This window comes from Bos indicus x Bos taurus, chromosome 7 (genome assembly GCF_003369695.1).
Source record: "Bos indicus x Bos taurus breed Angus x Brahman F1 hybrid chromosome 7, Bos_hybrid_MaternalHap_v2.0, whole genome shotgun sequence".
Classification (NCBI taxonomy): Eukaryota; Metazoa; Chordata; class Mammalia; order Artiodactyla; family Bovidae; genus Bos; species Bos indicus x Bos taurus.
The window spans coordinates 97414300-97435308 of record NC_040082.1 but is presented as its reverse complement, the minus strand read 5'-3'; the positions used below and the strand labels follow the sequence as shown (position 1 = coordinate 97435308).

At 43.4% G+C, this 21009-nt stretch overlaps 1 protein-coding gene across 1 annotated transcript; it reads right to left on the bottom strand.

The window, feature by feature from the left end:
- Window positions 1–778: 778 nt before the first annotated feature.
- LOC113895976 (zinc finger protein 709-like) lies at window positions 779–11135 on the bottom strand. The gene is made up of 4 exons (XM_027547852.1): window positions 11035–11135; window positions 4194–4320; window positions 3796–3856; window positions 779–3183 (listed from the first exon to the last, which is right to left on the bottom strand). Exons 1-4 carry the CDS (start codon window positions 11035–11037, stop codon window positions 1443–1445), a joined length of 1932 nt encoding a protein of 643 aa, XP_027403653.1. The 5' UTR covers window positions 11038–11135; the 3' UTR covers window positions 779–1442.
- Window positions 11136–21009: the final 9874 nt, after the last annotated feature.

Sequence of the window (21009 nt, the reverse complement as noted above, 5' to 3'; positions counted from 1 at the left end):
TGAAGAGGGTGTTTGCTATGACCAGTGTATTCTCTTGGCAGAACTCTATTAGCCTTTGCCCTGCTTCATTCTGTACTCTAAGGCCAAATTTGCCTGTTACTCCAGGTGTTTCTTGACTTCCTACTTTTGCATTCCTGTCCCCTATAATGAAAAGGACATCTTTTTTGGGTGTTAGTTCTAGAAGGTCTTGTAGGTCTTCATAGACCTGTTCAACTTCAGCTTCTTCAGCATTACTGGTCAGGGCATAGACTTGGATTACCATGATATTGAATGGTTTGCCTTGGAAATGAACAGAGATCATTCTGTCGTTTTTGAGACTGCATCCAAGTACTGCATTTCAGACTCTTCTGTTGACTATGAGGGCTACTCCATTTCTTCTGAGATTCCTGCCCACAGTAGTAGATATAATGATCATCTGAGTTAAATTCACCCATTCCAGTCCATCTTAGTTTGCTGATTCCTAGAATGTCGATGTTCACTCTTGCCATCTCCTGTTTGATCACTTCCAATTTGCCTTGATTCATGGACCTAACAGTCCAGGTTCCTATGCAATATTGCTCTTTACAGCAATGGACCTTGCTTCTATCACCAGTCACATCCACAACTGGGTGTTGTTTTTCTTTGGCTCCATCCCATCATTCTTTCTGGAGTTATTTCTCCAGTGATCTCCAGTAGCATATTGGGCACCTACTGATCTGGACAGTTAATCTTTCAGTATCCTATCTTTTTGCCATTTTATACTGTTCACGGGGTTCTCACGGCAAGAATACTGAAGTGGTTTGCCATTCCCTTCTCCAGTGGACCACAACCTCTCCACCATGACCTGTCCATCTTGGGTGGCCCCACTATGCCCACTTTATTTCAGGATGTTGACTACAGTTTTCTGTGCTATACATTAGGATCTTGTTTATCTGTATTCACTCTTAATAAAATTTATTTCATCACAATATTTGACTACAGGAGAGTTGTGACCTTAAGGGTCCCTGGCAGAAAGTTACTGAAATGTCCCATAATTTAATTTTTACAGTTAAAAATTAGAAATTATTTTTGATTCAAAACTAACTAAATATAAGAAAATGGCCTGAGAATGAAGTAGCTATGCACAGGATAAAACTAACGGATACTGTGTAATGATTAACTGAAAAAAACTGCAAGGTTTTAAGGAATACTCATAAATAAATTCTTTCAGGAAATGAAAAAGTTCCTTAGCTAACAAACACTTCCAAAAGAGTCAGTAAAATATTTGAAACAACTACAAAAACTGTTTCACAAAAAATATTTGAGTAACAAAAAATACCCAAAGGCTTCCCGACAGAAGGTGCTTATTCTTACATGGAAACAAAATGCCTTTCCCACAGTGTTCACATTTGACAGGATTTCTGTCCAGTGTGAAATTTTAATACACTTGCACATGAGAGAAAGTGAAGGTTTTCCTGAATTTTTCAATCACTGGATGTCTGTAAAGTGTGGGTTCTTAAATGTTTATTTATATGTGATTTATATCTATAACCTTTACCACATTGATGACATTGATATGGTTTCTCTCCAATGTGACTTCTCTGATGTATTTTAAGAGAACTGGCATTAATGAATACTTTCTCACATTCTTTACATTTATAATGACCATCTCCAGTATGTGTTATTATGTGTTTCTCGAAGTAATAGTTAAATATGTAGGATTTTCCACATTCCTTACACTCATAGGGTTTTTCTCCAGTGTGGATTCTTTCATGCTTTTGAAGAGAAGTTGCAGAAATCAATACTTTAGAACATGTTTTACATACATATGGCATCTCTTTTGCGTGCTGTCTTTTGTGTTCCGTTAAGGAACTTAAATAACTGTAGGCTTTATCACATTGGTTACACTCATAGAGTTTCACTCCTCTGTGAATTCTTTCATGAACTTGAATACTTTTAGGACTTTTAAACTCTCTTCCACATTGTTTACATAGATAAGGTTTCTCTCTAGTGTGACGCCTTTCATGCTTTCGAAGATCACTGAAAGTAATGAATCCTTTCTCACATTTCTGACATTTAAAAGGTGAATCTCCAGTGTGTATTACCATGTGTCTTTGAAAAGTTCTTTTCCATAAGAAGGCTTTCCCACATTCTTTACATTCATAAGGTTTCTCCCCAGTGTGAGTTCTTCTGTGTTGCTGCCAACATTTTCCAGATGGAAAACATTTTCCACATTGTAAACATTCATAGGGTTTCTCTCTACTGTGACTCTTTTCATGTATTTCAAGAGAACTGGAATTATTGAATGCTCTTTCACATTTCTTACATTTATAAGGGCCATCTCCAGCGTGTATTATCAGGTGTTTTTGGAGCCTTTCATTTAATCTGTAGGCTTTCCCACACTCCTTACACTCATAGGGTTTTTCTCGCGTGTGGATCGTCTTATGCTTTTGAAGAGAGCTGGCAAAAGTCAATGCTTTAGAATATGTTTTAGATATACATGGCATCTCTTCTGTGTGAAGTGTTTTGTGTGCCTTTAAGGAATACAAATAATTGAAGGTTTTACCACATTGGTTACAGTCATAGGATTTTTCTCTCCTGTGAATTCTTTCATGTATTTTTATACTTCGAGGAGCTTCCAAGGTTTTTCCACATTGTTTACACTGATAGGGATTCTCTCCATTGTGACTCCTTAAATGATATTGATAATGACTGAAAAAAATGAATGCTTTCTCACATTTCTCACATTTATAAGGTAGATCTCCAGTGTGTGTTACCATGTGTTTTAGAAAACTTATGTTCCACATGAAGGCTTTCCCACATTCTCTACATTCATAGGGTTTTTCCCCCGTGTGAGTTCTTTTGTGCAGTAGGAAAGATTTTTGATATGGAAAAACTTTTCCACATTGTAAACATTCATAGGGTTTCTTTCCAGTGTGACTACTTTCATGTGTTCTGAGAGCACTGGGAGAAACGAATGCCTTCCCACATTCTTTACACTTATATAACTTCTCAGGGTACCCTTGATGCTCTCTTGGTTTGTCTTCAACATGACACTTCATATGTCTAGTAAGGGATGAAACACTCATGAAGGTTTTTCCACATGGACTGCATTTCCATGGTTTTAAATCATGAGTCTTTTTCTCCATTTTGAGAGCTGAAATAAGATTTTCTTTAAAGGAACTAAGGTCCTTATTTTCAGGCAGTTTCCCTCTCATAGGACTTCTGCAAATCATGAGAATAACATTCTTACTTTCTTTATTCTATTACATTTTTGTATTTATTACATCTTACAGGAATAGTGGGGTTTTCTATCTTGTGTGAATTGTTACAAGTTAAATATACTGAATGCTCTTCAACAGATCTCCAACCTTTCTATTAACCTGATATGGAGAAAATAAGCGTTTGAAGCACAAGTACTAAGTCTGTGTTCTAGCAGCCCAAGAGCCAAAAGTACTGCAGCTTGAGCTCTGCAACAAGACAAGCCACTGCAATGAGAAGTCTCCTTAATGCAACAGAGATAGCCACCACTCTCCATAAGTCAAGAAAAAGCTGGGCACCAATGCAGACCCAGCAGAGCCAAAAATAAATACATAAATAAATAAAATTATTTTTAAAAACTAATATTCAAATACAGTTTATGAATATAAACTGCACACAAATTACATTGGAAAATGGAACATTTCTTCTACATTTAAGAAAATATTTCTGGGAGACATTTTCAAGAATAATTAAATTTCAAAATGCGGCTATTTCTTTTCTTTGGTTCCTTTAAAATCTTCATAACAGACCTAAATTCACACATGAGACATGCTTTGTATCGTGGATATGGCTTACCTTAATTTTTTCCCAGGGTTTTTCTCCAAATCTTCAGTGTCATGATCTTGTTGTTTTGCCGCTGAAATGCAGAAACAGAAAAATGTCCCAAAGTATTAGAAATTAAAGAAAAATTCATTGGATTTCAGGTCCATGATGAACTCTGACTCTGCCCAGTTTCTGTTTCTTTCTTTTTCTCCCCCACCATGTTGTGTAGCTTGTGGGATATTACTTCCTGAGCCAGGGATTGAACCCAGGCCAGAGTGGTGAAAGAGTCAAGTCCTAACTTTTGGACTGCAGGAGACTTGCCCTTTTTTCCCCTCATAGTTTCTTTACCAATGCATTCTCTTTCCATATTCCAAATCTTTGAACACTACAGACAGATAACACTTGTTCTGTAGGACTTTTGTCATTCTTACCTACTGATGCCAGATTCCTGATGTTTTCCAACATCACATCTCTGTAGAGTTTCTTCTGTGAGGAATCCAGTAAAACCCACTCATCCTGGGTAAAATTCACAGCCACATCCTCAAAGACCAATGAGTCCTAAAACACCCAAAATATGCACACAGTGAGATACATGAGACTGAAATGCTAGACATCTATGTGTGTGTATGTGCTTAGTCACTCAGTCGTGTCCAACTCTTTGCGACCCCATGGACTGCAATCCACAAGGCTCCTGTGTCCTTGGGGATTCTCCAGGCAAGAACACTGGAGTGAGCTGCCATGCCCTCCTACTCCATTTATAAATGCTATGCAGCTTACATATGATTCTGTTATTCTATGATTTCATCATGAGACACCTACACTCCACACTTCCTCAATAATGGAATAGCATCATGAAGAAATGAAATTATTTACACATCATTTCTGTGGTCAGAGTATTGCTTATATCACAATCATGGCCAAGCCAGAGAATGGAGGGTAATGACAGAAATCCTTTACAAATGAAACAAATACAATATTAGAAACACTGATTTCCTGTGAAAAAATTCTTCCATCTTCTTCCTTATGATCTACAATTTCCTTATGATCTACTCCTTCCTTATGATCTACAGTACCACATGGGGCAGATGATCAACACTGCATAGTTTTTCAATGAATAAAAACCCAGTAAAAAACTGGAAAGCCTTTTCTAGTCATATGACCTAACATCAGAGGCCAGGTGACCAGTATAACTTAGACTTTGAACAAAGTCCAGGTGTCCACACTGACCCAACGTCCTCCAGGTTTTTAGAAAAAAATCACCTGCAGCTGCCTGAATATAAATATTCTTCTGAAGAAACACTACCTTTAAGTTGGCTGATAATAATCACAGAATCTGCTTTTCTCTTCTCTCTACATAATAAAACTTGATGTAGATAGCAAGTGACTTCAACCTTAGACCTTAGAGATGAAGAATCACTAACAATATGTTAGACCACAAAATTCACTCTACTCAAGTGCCTCTGGGCACTTCCAGCCAAATTTTAAACACACAGTGCAATTACACACCAGAAACACTCTTTCTCATCACACACTAACAGTATACCCTGGGCCTTACTGCCTTTAAGCACAGGTTAAGAGCTACAGCTACATCAACGTCCATAATACTTTGAGGATAAATTTTCCTGTGATCATAAAATATGAGGGTATCATCATTGGCTTCCTCCAAAAGAACATAAAGCTTCCATCCTGCAATTTCAAGAACAAGTGTTTCGTCAGCAACCACTATAACCACTGCTAGGCATAAATCTAGTCTGTGGTCTGTGAATTTAAATGTTGTGATTCTCCATCTCACAAGAAGAGAATGAAAAAACATGAAATAAAGAACCATAAGAGCACAACCTGAAAAGTCAAGCTGGAGCCCTAATCTGGGAAAAAGAAAAGAAAGGCATTTAAAAAACATTCCTCAAATATTTTGCTCTAAAGGCCTGTACCCCAAAACACCTGTTTCACTAGAGTCTAACACAAAGATTAAAAATACCAAAAACACAGAACAAAATATTCATGAACCTAGCATGAAATTTTTTAATGGAATATTTCAGGTACAGCTAATGAAAATCACTAAAGAAAAAGAGACACAGAAATCACAAGCACTGAGGTTTTCCTAACGTTAATGACAGACAACATCTGTAGATCCAGCTCAGTGAACAAAAATTGAAAACAACTAAAACGGAGACCAATGCATGTTATATTCAACATAAAGAAAAAAGCAAAAGCAAAGAGAAAATAATGTAAAAAGCCAGAGGCACACTTTTATGTATAGGAAAAGACTAGAATCAGATTGCACTTCCTTCTGGGACAAAACATAAACTAAAGCAAGAACCAAGTTGACTGAAATATTAAATGATTTCATATTTTTAAAAATTGCTAGAATTTTGTTAGCAAGCAAAATTAGGAAAAATTAAGAATACAAAGCCATTTTGAGAAAAAAGTTGATGGAATTAGTCATTAATATAACAAGTTTGAAAGATACCTTTGAAAATTCATTAGAAATGGGTATTTGCTGGTGGTCAGCGGTTGAGAATCCACCTGCCAATGCAGTGGACACGAGTTTGATCCCTGCTTTAGGAACAGCCCACAGACAAAGTGGCAACTAAGTCAATGGGTCACAAGTAGTGACTCCGATCTCCAGAGCCTTAGAGCCAGAACTACCGAGCCAGCATACGGCTACTACTGAAGCTCTTGCCCATAGAATTGATGCTATGAGCATCAATAGACAACTGCTCACCGCAACTAGAGACTGGCTCTCTCTTACTGAAACTAGAGAAAGCCTGCGTGCAGCAAGGAAGACCCAGGATAGCCATAAATAAATCTTTAAGAAAAAATTCAAAAACAAAAGAAAAAATTCATTGGAAAGAATATAAATTATGCAGGGGGACTAAAAGTGGCATTCTTGTTGTTGTTCAGCTACAAGTTGATAAACATGTAGTCATTATGACTAAAAGAGAAGATAGAAGTGACTAGTATAAGGAAGACACACAGGGAAAATGAAAATTTAAAAGACTTAGTAAAATCAGGCATCCGTTTATCATCACAAACAAGAAATAGAGGCAACTTCTACTTCCTAAGAAAGAGCATGTTCCTGAATTCTGTACATAAATTCAAATAGTCATTCTGTGGCACATAACTGTGTCTGTGAAACATTTGAAAGATACTCCAACAACAGATAACTCTTGGTTAAGGGGACATATTCAGAGTCTTCCCTGGTAGCCTAGTGTTTAAGAATCTGCCTTGCAATGCAAGGGATGCAGGTAAGAATGCTGCTCTAGGAATTAAAGTCCTGCACATCCTGGGGCAACCAAGCCTGCGTGCTTTAGAGCCCCTGCTCAATAACAAGACAGGTTCATGTGCCTGAACTACAGAAAAATACAGAACAAAAGTCAGCAAGCTGCAGCAAAGATCCAGAGCAGTCAACATAAAAATGATGAGAATAATAATAATCTGGAAAATAAAAATTTGAAACTTCAAAAACAACAGGGTAAGACTTATCCTAATATTGGAAGAAAGTCAGTATCTTCCTAGAGAGCCACATTGAAATTGGACAAAGAAAAGGAAAGGCAATTCAAATGAAAATAAACTTGTTTTAACAAATAGTGCAAGAATTAATAGATATTCACAAACACACAAAATGAATAAAATGAATGTTGACACAGGACTTACATATTTTACCAGAAAAACCCTCAAAACCATTACAGATCTAAATGTACAGTACACAAATAATAACCTCCTGCAAAATTTCACAGAAAGAAATTGAAATTAAGTTGTCTTGGCTTTGATGATTAATTTTCAAACAACAAACACAAAGCCTATGAAAGAAAATAAGTATAATTTCACTTCATTAATAGAAAATGCCTCCTCTGAGAAAAAGAGTGTTAAGAGAATGATAAGCCAAGTCACAGGATAGGACAAAATATTTGCAAATCACTTATGTGATAAATGGGGCTTCATGGTAGCTCAGCTGGTAAAGAGTCTGCCTGCAATGCAGGAGACCCTGGTTCGATTCCTGGGTCAGGAAGATTCCCTGGAGACAGGATAGCTACTCATTTCAGTATTCTTGCCTGGAGAATCTGCATGGACAGAGGAGCCTGGTGGGCTGCAGTCCATAGGGTCACAAAGAGTCAGACACGACCGAGCAACTAAGCACAGCACCACACATGTGATAAATGACTAGTATTCAAAATAACCTCACAACTATGAAAACTCAACAGTAAGAAGATAAAATAATCCAATTAACAATGGGCAAATGATCTCAACAGTTGACCAAAAAGCATATACAGAAGGGAAATAGGAAATATGAAAACAAGCTGAACATCAAATGTCAATTGGAAACTGCAAATAAAACAATAAACTGTCACTACACAGTCATGACTATCAAGAAAAATACTCAGAATACCAATTAGATGTGAAGATCATTTCATTCACTGTTGTTGCTGTTCAGTCGCTAGGTGGAGACTGTGAGTCCCATGCTCTGTAACCCCCAAAGACTGTACTATTCCAGGCTCCATAGGGGTGCTCCAGGCAAGAATACTAGAGTGTTTTGCCATTTCCTTCTCCATGGAATCTTCCCAGAGCAGGGATCCAACTGGAGACTCCTGAATTGGCAAGGGGATTTACTGCTGAGGAAAATGGAATTTGATACCCCTATTAAGTAAGACTGGAGAAGGCAATGGCACCCCACTCCAGTACTCTTGCCTGGAAAATTTCATGGATGGAGGAGCCTGGAAGGCTGCAGTCCATGGGGTCGCTGAGGGTCGGATACGACTGAGCGACTTCCCTTTCACTTTTTACTTTCATGCATTGGAGAAGGAAATGGTAACCCACTCCAGTGTTCTTGCCTGGAGAATCCCAGGGACGGGGGAGCCTGGTGGGCTGCCATGTATGGGGTCGCACAGAGTTGGACACGACTGAAGTGACTTAGCAGTAGCAGCAGTATCAAGGAAGACAGCAGCGTTCTTTGAAAACAACATATACTAAGTACTTAAGACCCAGCGATACCACTCCTTGTTATTTGTTGAAATGAGTACAACTCTTGTATTCACACAAAATTCATACACAAATAGTTGTATGGGGCCCAAGGAGCAGAAGTTAACAGATAAGCAACAAATCCTGCAAGAGTCAAATAATCAGTGGTACATTCATACAATCAAATACTGTTCACTAATGAAAAGGAATGAAGTGTTAATATCAAACTATGAAAACACATGAAGGAAACATGTATTAAAACTGTATTGCAAAAAACAAAACAAAACAAAACAAAACAAAAAAAAACTTTATTGCAACCTGAAAGGAGCCAATCTGAAAAAGCTAGAAACTGTATGATTCTGAGTATACGAAGGCCTTCAAGTACTTCCCCTTGCAGGCTACAAGGGGCCTTGCTGATGCTACATCACTTCAGTCGTGTCCAACTCTGTGCGACCCCATAGACGGCAGCCCACCAGGCTCCTGTGTCCCTGGGAGTCTCCAGGCAAGAACACTGGAGCGGGTTGTCATTTCTTTTTCCAATGCATGCATGGATGCTAAGTCGCTTCAGTTGTGGCCAACTCTGTGCAACTCTATGGACATCAGCCCACCAGGCTCCTCTGTCCACAGGATTCTCTAGGCAAGAATACTGGAGTGGGTTGCCATTTCCTTCTCCTCCAAGGGGCCTTAGCCGGGCCCTTAGGCTGAAGACAATGAACCCAGGCTCTGCTCCCCACTACAGGTACTCTACACCACCACTAAAATGTTAAACACACAAATTTTGTTTGACCAATTCACCACGTACAAGCCATGTCTACTACTTCACCGAGAAAACCACAAATAACTTCCTTTCATAAAAATATATGTCAATCATTATTTTCAACACAAGTAATCCTACTTGAATACTTTTTGTCTGCAACTGTAAATCCTGGAATGCCTTGGAAATGGGCCAAAACTAGAGTGCCCCCCGCCCCCATGATTTCACCATACTCACTCAGGGAATGAAACAAAGTGAAACAAATGGAATGTAAGAATGGACTATTTCCCAAAGACATTCCCATCTTAAGTCTTCGGAAATATTGTATACAGTTCGTTAAGCTCCATTAATTAAATATATCTTACAGTATATAAAAAATAAACAAATAAATGAGTAGATCTTCTGAAGGGGACTCAAAGGGTAGTTCATCAATAAAAGTTTCAAAAAAGAAAGGAAAATCTTCATGAAAGGATTTCCTATGGAGTATCTGTTTCCAGTTAAAAAAAATTGGGCGAAAAATGGCTATTAGACAACGAATTTACTGGCGGTTACTCTCGGCTTTCCGCTAAGGTAAAATACCTACGGATGTCTCCCCCGCACCCCGGAAAAATGCCATCCAAGACTGAGCAAATAGGATAAAAAGTTAAAATATTGCGTTTGTTTGAAATGCACCGCAGAGACGAATAGTTGACCATTTCAATCGGAATTTTGGGAATGAGGGGAACGACCTGGAAGTTTAATGATTACTGCCAATCATAAAAAGGGCTTCCCTGATGGCTCATTGGCAAAAATACCGCCGGCCAACGCAGAAGACGCAGGTTCCATCACTGGCGGTAAAACATCCCCTGGATAGCAACCCCGTCCAATATTCTTGCCTGGAAAACTCCACGGAGAGAGGAGCCAGGGCGGGCAACAGTAGTCCATGGGGTCCCAAAGCATCGGACACGATTGAGAAACTAAAAAACAACAAAGAGCTACTAACTGGTATTAAGGTCTTTGAGATCCCGCTTCCCAAATCTTTGGAAAAATCAGAGGACACCGGGTGCCTGCAGAGTAAAAAGGCAGCCTGGGAGCCCTCTGCTGCTGTCGCTAAGTCGCTTCAGTCGTGTCCGACTCTGTGCGACCCCATAGACGGCAGCCCACCAGGCTCCCCTGTCCCTGGGATTCTCCAGGCAAGAACACTGGAGTGGGTAGCCCTCAGACAACATCTAATCCTACGACCTGACCCTGGAGAACGAGTTGCGATTGTCCCCTGTAGACCATGCACGTGGTAACACAATCTTGGGAAGAAGAGGGGCTGCGCGCGAAGAGCCGCCGATAGAGCCTCCAGGGCCGAAGTTCCGGCGCGCAGTGCCGGGACCAAACGCCCAGGTCCCGGCTGCCGGGCCATCCATCCCCCCGCTGCAAGCCGGCGGGGACTGAGATCCGAGTGGCACCCCAGACCCAGCGTATCCACAGACTCCGGCGGTGACCCCGAGGTGCCGGATCAAACCGTGGCCGGGTTCGGACGGTAGCGACCAGTCCCACCTAGCTGTCGGTAACCCAGTCAGCGGACTCACCATTTCAAGTTGCTTGGAAGTTACTTTGAGTCCCTCCCAAGAGCTCCAAAGACTTGCGCAGATCGCAGGGCTTCTGAACGTAAGAGGGACCAAAAGGGTGAAACCGGAGACACCGGTCTTTCTCCGCAGGGGGAGAAAGGAAGTCCCGGCATTGGCGCAGAATTGCCCCGCCCACCTGCCGCATCGGCCTCCTGGCTGGACAGATTCCAGTGTCCCGCCTCTTCCTCCTGAGTGACAACCTGTGGGAGGTGGGATTGGACCTCCCTTGGCCCGTTGCTTGTGCTTGGATAAAGAATTGTTTTGGGGTCTATGATACCCGATTCCGTTTCAAGATGGAGCAAGTACAGATAAGATGGTGGCCCTGGCCAGTCCTGCCTGGAACAAAGGGGTCATAGGTCCTCCCGGGGTCAAGGGCTTGGTGTAAAATTGTGTGGCCAGGCATGGAACTGTGCTTCTTAAGAAAGTCAGACACTGAAATGTGAACTCACCGTCTCTAATACAGGGGTCGCCTCCATTTTCATCTTTGGTCCTAAGGAGGGCTGAGCTTTCCACCTATCCCTGCCCCAGCCCCACTCATTAGGTCCTGAAACTCAAGAATCCCTTGGCTCTGGTTGGAGGTCTGAATCACTCAGCCTTACCTGGGTGCCAGCACGAACCTCAGTCAAACCACAGCCTGTGAGGTGTCTTCATTAACTTCTCGGGTGTACGTTTTATGCAGGATGAAATTTTATTGATTAAGTTATTAATTTGTTAATTTTATTCCAGTGTAGCTGATCTACAATGGTGTGCGAGCCTCAGTAGAATAGCAGGTGAGTCAGTCACATATTTATATATGTTGTAGTTTGGTCACTAAGTTGTATATGAAACTTTTGTGACCCTGTGGCCTGTAGCTCACCAGGCTTCCCTGTCCATGGGATTTCCCAGGCATAACTTGACTGTGGAGATTGTTGTATGTATCTCCAAATATATTAAAAGCATAAAAATGATTAATTAATGGGTGCCTTCTACTGGCGGGGTGGCTCCAGGTGTATTCCAATTGACAGTATCATTTCTTGTTTTTATTCTATTATGGGAAATAGGAATACAGTTACCTTACATATATTTTAACTGTTGACATTACAATATTTTGTTGGTACACAGACGGTTTCAAAAATTAATCACTCAATCTAAGAAATAATTGGAATAACTTATTCAAGACAGATTTGAGGATTATAATCTGGGAAGAGCATCTCAGATAGCTCAGTGTAGGAGGAGTTGCAGAGGACAGCAGAAGCAATCCAGGCCTGGGAAAACTGTTAAAGAACCAGAAGTGCCTGGCAGGGATACATCCCAGGGCAGCCGCAGAAATGGCTCCACTGAGCAGCCATCCTCCTGCAGCTTGTCACTCAGGCACAAAGGGGTGGGGTACTGAAATCTACATAGCCAGGAGGCCAGGAAGGCAAGTGGAAAGGTCCACTGGCCAGTTTCTAGTTGCCATCCTGCGTGGGTGGGTTTTGCTAATACTTGTGGGTTCCCAGTAGTTCTTGAGTATCTTCTGTGACTTGTGTTTGTCTTCAGAGTCTTTAGGAGAGACTCAGACCTCCTAAAGAGTCTGTTCAGAAGGCCTTGCTACTTTTGATTTCTAACCTGTTGATCTCATTCATTTCATTAAAGACTTTGAGATGCTAGCCCAACCTTTCATCCCAAGAAATAAGTCAATCTTGATCATGCTTTATAATACTTTTTTTCATAATGCTGGTTCGCAGTTGCTAGTATTTGTTGAGATTTTTTTGAATCTATATTCAGAAAAGAAAAAGGTGTGTGTTTCTTTGGTTATTTTATTTTATTTTATTTTTTGGTAGTTCTCATCTGGGTATAAGAGAAAAACTGGTGTCAAAAACGGAGTGTGGAATATTGTCTGCATTCTATCATTTACAATAGATTGTGAAAATTGTGAAAATCAGTAAATAAATATGGCACCAAGGGAGCACTCATAGAGTCCATTACACACAATGCCTAAATGGTGTCTATAAAGAAATACACTTGTTCTAGCCAAGGAATCGAGAAAGCCCAGCTCCTCCATTAAAAAAAAAAAAAAAGTTTTGGCTGCACCTCACAGCATAGGGGAATATTAGTTCCCAGACCAGGATTCCAACTATGCCCCCTGCAGTGTAAGTTCAGTGGAGTCTTAAGCACTGAACCAACAGATAGTGTAACCCTCCTCCCCTCCCCCATACAAACATGCTGTATAAATGGTTGATAGATAATGAGAGGTGAAACTGACTTTGGCAAAGAGAAAAGTGCTCTAGAAATTTAAGAATTTATTGCCAGCCCTACATAAAGCCCATCTAGGGTGGAAAAGGTCTTTGAGATTCCAAGTCCCAAACATTTGGAAAAGGAGATTTCACATCCCAAACATTTGGAAAAGGAGATTCCACGGGTCCTACCACCGCCCAGAATCCTTCTCACTGACATCCATCTTGACTGACCAATGTGTACGCCACCAGGAAGAACCCTGAGTCAGAGTGACTGACCAAAGCAACCCGGAAAGTAATCCCATCACCATAAAATCCGGGCCATGTGGCAGAGCAGTTCTCCTGGGTTCCCTTACCCTAATGGTCTCTGTTTGGGCACAATTCATTCCCCAGTGTTAGACAAGAGTTGCCTTTCAGGACGCCCAGGTGCTGCCGATCAGTACCACAGAGCCTCAGAGAACAGACTCTGGCGGTGACCAGGAGACGACGGTTCAAACATGGTCGACCAAACATGGTCGGTTCAGCCAGTCCCAAAGAGTGCCTCTGCTGTGGCCGCAGCCGGATCAGCACACTCACCATGTCCAGGTTGCTTGGTTTGTCCGAATCCCGCCTAAAGGAAGCCAAAGACCAGTGCAGGTCACAGGGCCAAACAAGAGACTTGAAAGTTACCAGGAGAGCGAACCACAGAGGAAACATGCGCAACCTTTTCCGCAGTTCAAGAAAGTAAGGAAGTTCAGGTTCAATCTTGGCATCGCCCCGCCCACCTGCCATAGTGGCCTCCTGGTTGGACAGATCCTAATGCTCCGCCCCGCGGGACTGACTGAAGAAGGTGAGCGGAATTTATGGTGAACTCACCATCTGTAATAAAGGGACTGGCTCCATTTTCATCTTTGGTCTTCGACAGCGCTAGCCTTCCACCCATCTCTCCCCTGTTCCCATTCAATGGATACATAAGGTAAAGAATCCCGGAACTCATGGCCCTGGTAGGAAGTGAATCAGTCAGCTTAAGGGCGTGCGAGGACAAGTCTCAGTCAAGCCACAGGATGTGAGGAACGTACATTAAATGCTGAGGTGTACATTTGACACTGGAAGAAATTTTATTTGTTAATTTATAATTTTTATTGGAATATAACGATCCACAATGCTATGCTAGCTTCAGTTGTCCAGCATAGTGAATCAGTCATGCATATACATATATCAGCTCTTCTTAGATTTTTCTCCCATATAGGCCATTACAGAGTACAGAATAGAGTTCCTTGGTCTACAAAGCAGGACCCCATCAGTCATCTATTCTATAGATAGTAGCATGTGCACTTCCATCCCAGTGTCCCAATTTATCCCTCCTCCCTTATGCCTTGGTAATTACAAGTTTGCTCTGCACATCCCCGACCCTACCTCTGTCCTGCAAACAAGTTGATCCACGTGTCCTGGTCTGTGCATGGGTTGGAAAAGAATTTCCAGACGAGGCAGAACGACAGAAGAATAAAGTTTCTTAGAGTGGGAGACGCTATTAGAACAGGGGGCCTGTAAGTTTGCTATTAAAATACATTAAACTATTAAAAAAAAAAAAAAAAGAACAGCGGACCGACTTGATTCAAGGGGGAGCCAAAGGCTTTTGAAGGCTTTTGGCCAATTTTTATAGGCTCAAGACAGAGAAAATTCCTACTGGAATGGTGGCATTAGGTGATTGGTTAGGATGCTATAGGGTGTATAGTAGGATGAGTATTTTACATTATATGAGGTCAGGGAACTGGCCAGTTTCTATCCAGAGGCTTATGGCAACAGTTGCTATTGGGCTTGGTCAGTTCCAGAGATTTTTATCCTGTGACCATGGTACAGGGCTCTGCACCACCTGTAAGGCACATCATGTCTCAAGGAAGAGCCTATTCAGACTCTAGGCTAGGTCTGCTTCTTTTCTTTTTCATTGCCTTTGTTATTAGTTTTGCTCAGAGGCTCTGTGATATCCAACTCTTTGAGACCCTGTGGACTTTAGCCCACCAGGCACCTCTGTCTGTGGAATTTTCTAGGCAAGAATACCGAAGTGGGTTGTCATTTTCTACTCCAGGGGATCTTCCTGACTCAGGGATCCAACTCACCTACATCTCTTGCCTCTCCTGCATTGGTACTTGTGAAAGTCGCTCAGTCATGTCTGAATCTGCGACCCCATGGACTATACAGTCCATGGAATTCTCCAGATTAGAATACTGGAGTGCTTAGTCTATCCCTTCTTCAGCGGATCTTCCCAACCCAGGAATCGAACTGGGGTCTCCTGCATTGCAGGTGGATTCTTTACCAGCTGAGCCACGAGGGAAGCCCCAGCTACCACGGAAGCCCCAGAAAGCCAGCACAGGGAGCTGGGCGCGGGGCGCAGGGGCGACGAGCGGCAGTGGAACCCAACGAGGCGAGGAAGGGCGAAGGCGATCACCAGGGGACTCTGGCCGACCTGCCCCGCCCCAGGCGAGGACGGTCTCCCGCCCACGCTCGGTCCACAAGAGACGCAGAGCGCCGCGGCGGCGTGGAAGAATGATAGGGTGCCTCCCGTGGCAGATCGGCCTTCCAGGAGGGGCCGGGAGCGAGGCCTGGGAAAGTGACCAGGGGCCTCCGGAACGACCGAAGCTCCCTCGCATCCTCCCGCCCAAGGGCCGGGCGGCGCGGGAACGGCCGCCAGCCGGGGACCGGATCCGCGCTCTGGCGAGCACACCCGGGCGGGGCGCGGCGTGGGCACCGGCACTCCTCCTCATCCACCACGGAAGGACGTCGGCAGACTGACTGAGGCGACGGGCAAAGGAGCGGGACCGCGGCGGGCCAGGGGAGCAAGACGCACCAGGGCTCGGCCCGGGGATCAATAGACAGGACGGAAGAGGCTGACGGACGGACAGAGAGGGGCACCGATGGGGTGCGGCCACGTTGGCCGAAGTTGCGAAGACGTGGCAGCAGCAAAGAACCGACCGTGGAGGTGGGGTGGCCTCGCGCCATCGCGAGGGTCCCCAGGGCCGTTCGAAAAGACCCGAAAGCAAGTCGGCCGCCGGGGCATGCCGCGGGATCTCATGGCCGGAGGCCTCCAGCACAGGGGCGGTCCCGCGGCACCCAGGACGCCGAATGGCCTCCCGGGCTCCCGCGGGGCCATCCTGGCGGGGCTCACGCCCGCCACCGGTAACACCCAGAACCACAGCCGGCCTGGGAGAACGCTCTCCCGCCGCGTACCGCGCCCCACGGCTCTCACGCACTACTCCTCCCAGGAGGCCACCCACTTGAGACGAGGCCGGTTCGGTCCCAGACATGGGAAGCGGCGCGGGCAGCCACCCGTCTAGGACCGGGTGGGGGGTGCGGGGTTGTGGGGCGGAGGGAAGGCCAGCAGCGACGGGGAGGGGCTGCAACCACACAGGGCGAGGGCCCCGGGACAGTGACCAGAAATACCGAGATGCGAACGGGCCACCAGGAAAACAAGCGCAGGGTCCCACCGCCACACACACAACGGCGGTCCCTTGACGCCTGGGACGTCGGACTGCCCACCCCTCCCCACCGCCCACCCCGACCCCCACCCCGGCCTCCCACAATCCAGCCCCGCCGCCGCCGGGGAGACCCGCGTGCCACAGCTTTAACGCATGCTGCGGGAAGGTCCTGGTCACCCATCTCATCTGTCTGTCTGTTGCAGGAAGGGGGACCCCTTCCAGAGCCTGAAACTGGGCTCTTATCTGACACTGGGACATGAATTGTCTGAGGAGACACATGTGCTGACAAAGCAAGAGATTTTATTGGGAAATGTCGCCAGGGGCGGAGAGTAGTAGGGTAAGAAAACCCAGGAGAACTGCTCTGCTGCATGGTTCGCAGTCTTGGCTTTTCTAGTGATGGGTTAGTTGCCATTCATTCTAAGTCAAGTGTCCTTCCTGGCTGTGCTCACCTCCTTCAGCAAAGATGGATGCCAGTGAGGATTCTGGGAGGTGTTCAGACATGTGGTGTCTTTTTAACCTTTTGCGAACTCTTCCGGCTGGTGGTGGCTTATTAGATCCATGTTCCTTACCAGGACCTCCTGTCGTAAAACAACTGGTGGAAATGGTTACTATGGAGCCTGGCCAGCTTCCCCTAACAACTCCCCTCTGGAGACTTTATACTCAAGAAATTTAAACTCAAGAGTTGAGGGTGATGACAGCCTCTCATTGGATGAATATTGAAGCAGTTGATTTATTGTAGGAGATCCGTACATTTTTTTCTATGTGACCTATAATGGATCATTCTTTTGTGATGAAGAAGCTCTTGCTGTGGTGTGTAAATAGACAATTCCTGTAACTGATAAGGTGAGGACGTGGGTTAGAAGTTCTCTGATTAACAAATTGAAGAATAAAAACCACAACATATCAATAGATGTAGGACTGATTTAGAAAAAGGATGATTTAGAAAAAGATGTAGGACAAGATTTAGAAAAATTTCAGCATCTGGGTTCCCTGCTGGTCCAGTGGTTAAGAGTCAACCTTGCAATATAGGGGACACTGGTTTCATCCTTGATCTGGGAAGATCCTACATCCCACAGAACAACTAATAAGCCCATGTGCCAAAAATACTGAGCCTGCGCTTTAGACTCCTTAACAAGAAAACCCACCGAATGAGAAGTCCATGCATGGCAACTAGAGTAGCCCCCACTTCAGCAACTAAAGAAAGTCAAGTGTAGCAACAAAGACCCAGCATAGCCAAAATAACTAAAAACTATTAAAAACATTTTCGACATTCATCTATGATAAAAACCCCCGAAAGTGTGCACTGGAAACATCAATGTAATGATGGCCATACATGACAAAGCCACAGCTAATATATGCTCAGTCACTAAGTCGTGTCTGACTCTGACCCCATGGACTGTAGCCCGCCAGGATCCTCTGTCTATAGGATTTCCCAGGCAAGAATATTGAAGTGGGTTGCCATTTTCTTCTCCAGGGGATTTTCTCAACCCAGGGATCAAACTTGAGTCTTCTGCTTTTGCAAGTGATTCTTTACCATTTTGACACTAGGGTTTCCTTTTACTCCCCTAAAACAAGGCAATCCAGCCTCATATACACCTTTACCTAAAGACACAGCTTCCAGGCAACGTACATACCAGCTGAGGACCACCTTAACAAAAGGCCTAAGAAAAGAGAAGAAATTACCAAAACTTCCAACTCTATTATTTTTCACAGTGCTGAATCTTAGTTGCTTGTGCATGGGGTTTCTCTAGCTTTGGTGAGCAGCTGCACCATCAGGGAAGTCCCCAAGTTTTGGGGACTTTATAAGACCAGAAGTGTGGCTCCAAAAAAAAAAAATAATCCAAAGCCCCCATTCCTTTTACCACTACCAAAACTTCCCCTATTGTTCTAAGAGGCTTATAAGTATTAAAGAGGAAACAGCCATCCTAGGAAGGATGTTTGAGATGCAAATGTCCTAACTAATCTTCTCCTGAATCCTTACCTCTGCCTTCATTTTAAAATGAAAGTTGTAAAATGCAAATGAGATAAGAACTTTGGCCTTTCCGAGGGTGGCGGCGGTCGTGGGTAGAGCGCCATGAAGGCCTCAGGGACGCTTCGAGAGTATAAGGTGGTGGGGCGCTGCCTGCCGACCCCCAAATGCCACACGCCACCCCAGAAAAAAGAAAAAAAAAAAAGAACTTTGGGTGAACGTTTAGAAATAATTATGTTTTGAAAAAAAAAAAAGTTTTGGAGTCTCTCCGGATATTGAACAACTTGAAACTTAAAATTGTACTAAAATTAGTGAGGAAAAATTTGTGGAAAATACACCCAAATAGTTTTGTACACAATCAGCCAGAATTGAGTAAGTTTAAATAGGTTTAACTGAGTAAAATGAATTTTTAAAAGGAAGCCAGCAAAACCTTAATTTGGCTTTTCTCTTTTAAAGACAAGCCTTCTAAGTATGTTGAACTGCCTTTGGTAACAGATTTTAAATTTCTTTACCTTTTAATTTTGTGTATTTGCCTTTGAAACTGTTTTAAAATGATTTATTTATTTTTGGCTGTGCTGGGTCTTTGTTGCTGCACTCAAACTTCTGGTTGTGGCAAGGAGGGGCTACTTTTCGTTGCGGTGTGTAGGCTTCTCACTGGTGTGACTTGTTTTGTCGCAGAGCACTGGTTCTAGGTACGCAGGCTTCAGTAGTTGTGGCTCATGGGCTCAGTAGTTGTGGTGCATGGGCTTAGTTCCTCTGTGGCAAGTGGTATCTTCCTGGATCAGGGTTGGAACTCGTGTCCCACGTATTGCAAGGCAGATTCTTAACCACTGGACCAGCAGGGAAGCCCTGCCTTTGAAATCTTATTCTTACTTTGGCTAAGTGAATAAATTCTTTTATGGAGACCTGTGATCCTATTGTGTCTTAAAACACTTCTGAATTTTTGAAATCAAATTATAATGAAGTTTCTTTGACCTCTGGCTAACTTTGGGATACTTCAAAGGGCCCTTGAAACAACTCAGACAGAGATACTAAACTAAAAGGTTCATTTGGTATGTTAAATTACATGGGAAGTATTATCAGTTCAGTTCAGTCGCTCAGTCGTGTCTGATTCTTTTCGACCCCATGAATCGCAGCAGGCCAGGCCTCCCTGTCCATCACCAACTCCCGGAGTTGACTCAGACTCACGTCCATCGAGTCAGTGATGCCATCCAGCCATCTCATCCTCTGTCGTCCCCTTCTCCTCTTGCCCCCAATCCCTCCCAGCATCAGAGTCTTTTCCAATGAGTCAACTCTTCACATGAGGTGGCCAAAGTACTGGAGTTTCAGCTTTAGCATCATTCCTTCCAAAGAAATCCCAGGGCTGATCTCCTTCAGAATGGACTGGTTGGATCTCCTTGCAGTCCAAGGGACTCTCAAGAGTCTTCTCCAACACCACAGTTCAAAAGCATCAATTCTTCGGTGCTCAGCCTTCTTCAAAGTCCAACTCTCACATCCATACATGACCACTGGAAAAACCATAGCCTTGACTAGATGGACCTTTGTTGGCAAAGTAATGTCTTTGCTTTTCAATATGCTATCTATGTTGGTCATAATTTTTCTTCCAAGGAGTAAGTGTCTTTTAATTTCATGGCTGCAGTCACCATCTGCAGTGATTTTGGAGCCCCCCAAAATAAAGTCTGACACTGTTTCCACTGTTTCCCCATCTATTTCCCATGAAGTGGTGGGACCAGATGCCATGATGTTCATTTTCTGAATGTTGAGCTTTAAGCCAACTTTTTCACTCTCCACTTTCACCTTCATCAAGAGGCTTTTGAGTTCCTCTTCACTTTCTGCCATAAGGGTAGTGTCATCTGCATATCTGAGGTTATTGATATTTCTCCTGGCAATCTTGATTCCAGCTTGTGTTTCTTCCAGTCCAGCGTTTCTCATGATGTACTCTGCATATAAGTTAAATAAGCAGGGTGACAATATACAGCCTTGACGTACTCCTTTTCCTATTTGGAAGCAGTCTGTTGTTCCATGTCCAGTTCTAACTCTTGCTTCCTGACCTGCATACATATTTCTCAAGAGACAGATCAGGTGGTCTGGTATTCCCGTCTCTTTCAGAATTTTCCACAGTTTATTGTGATCCACACAGTCAAAGGCTTTGGCATAATCAATAAAGCAGAAATAGATGTTTTTCTGGAACTCTCTTGCTTTTTCCATGATCCAGCAGATGTTGGCAATTTGATCTCTGATTCCTCTGCCTTTTCTAAAACCAGCTTGAACATCTGGAAGTTCACGGTTCACGTATTGCTGAAGCCTGGCTTAGAGAATT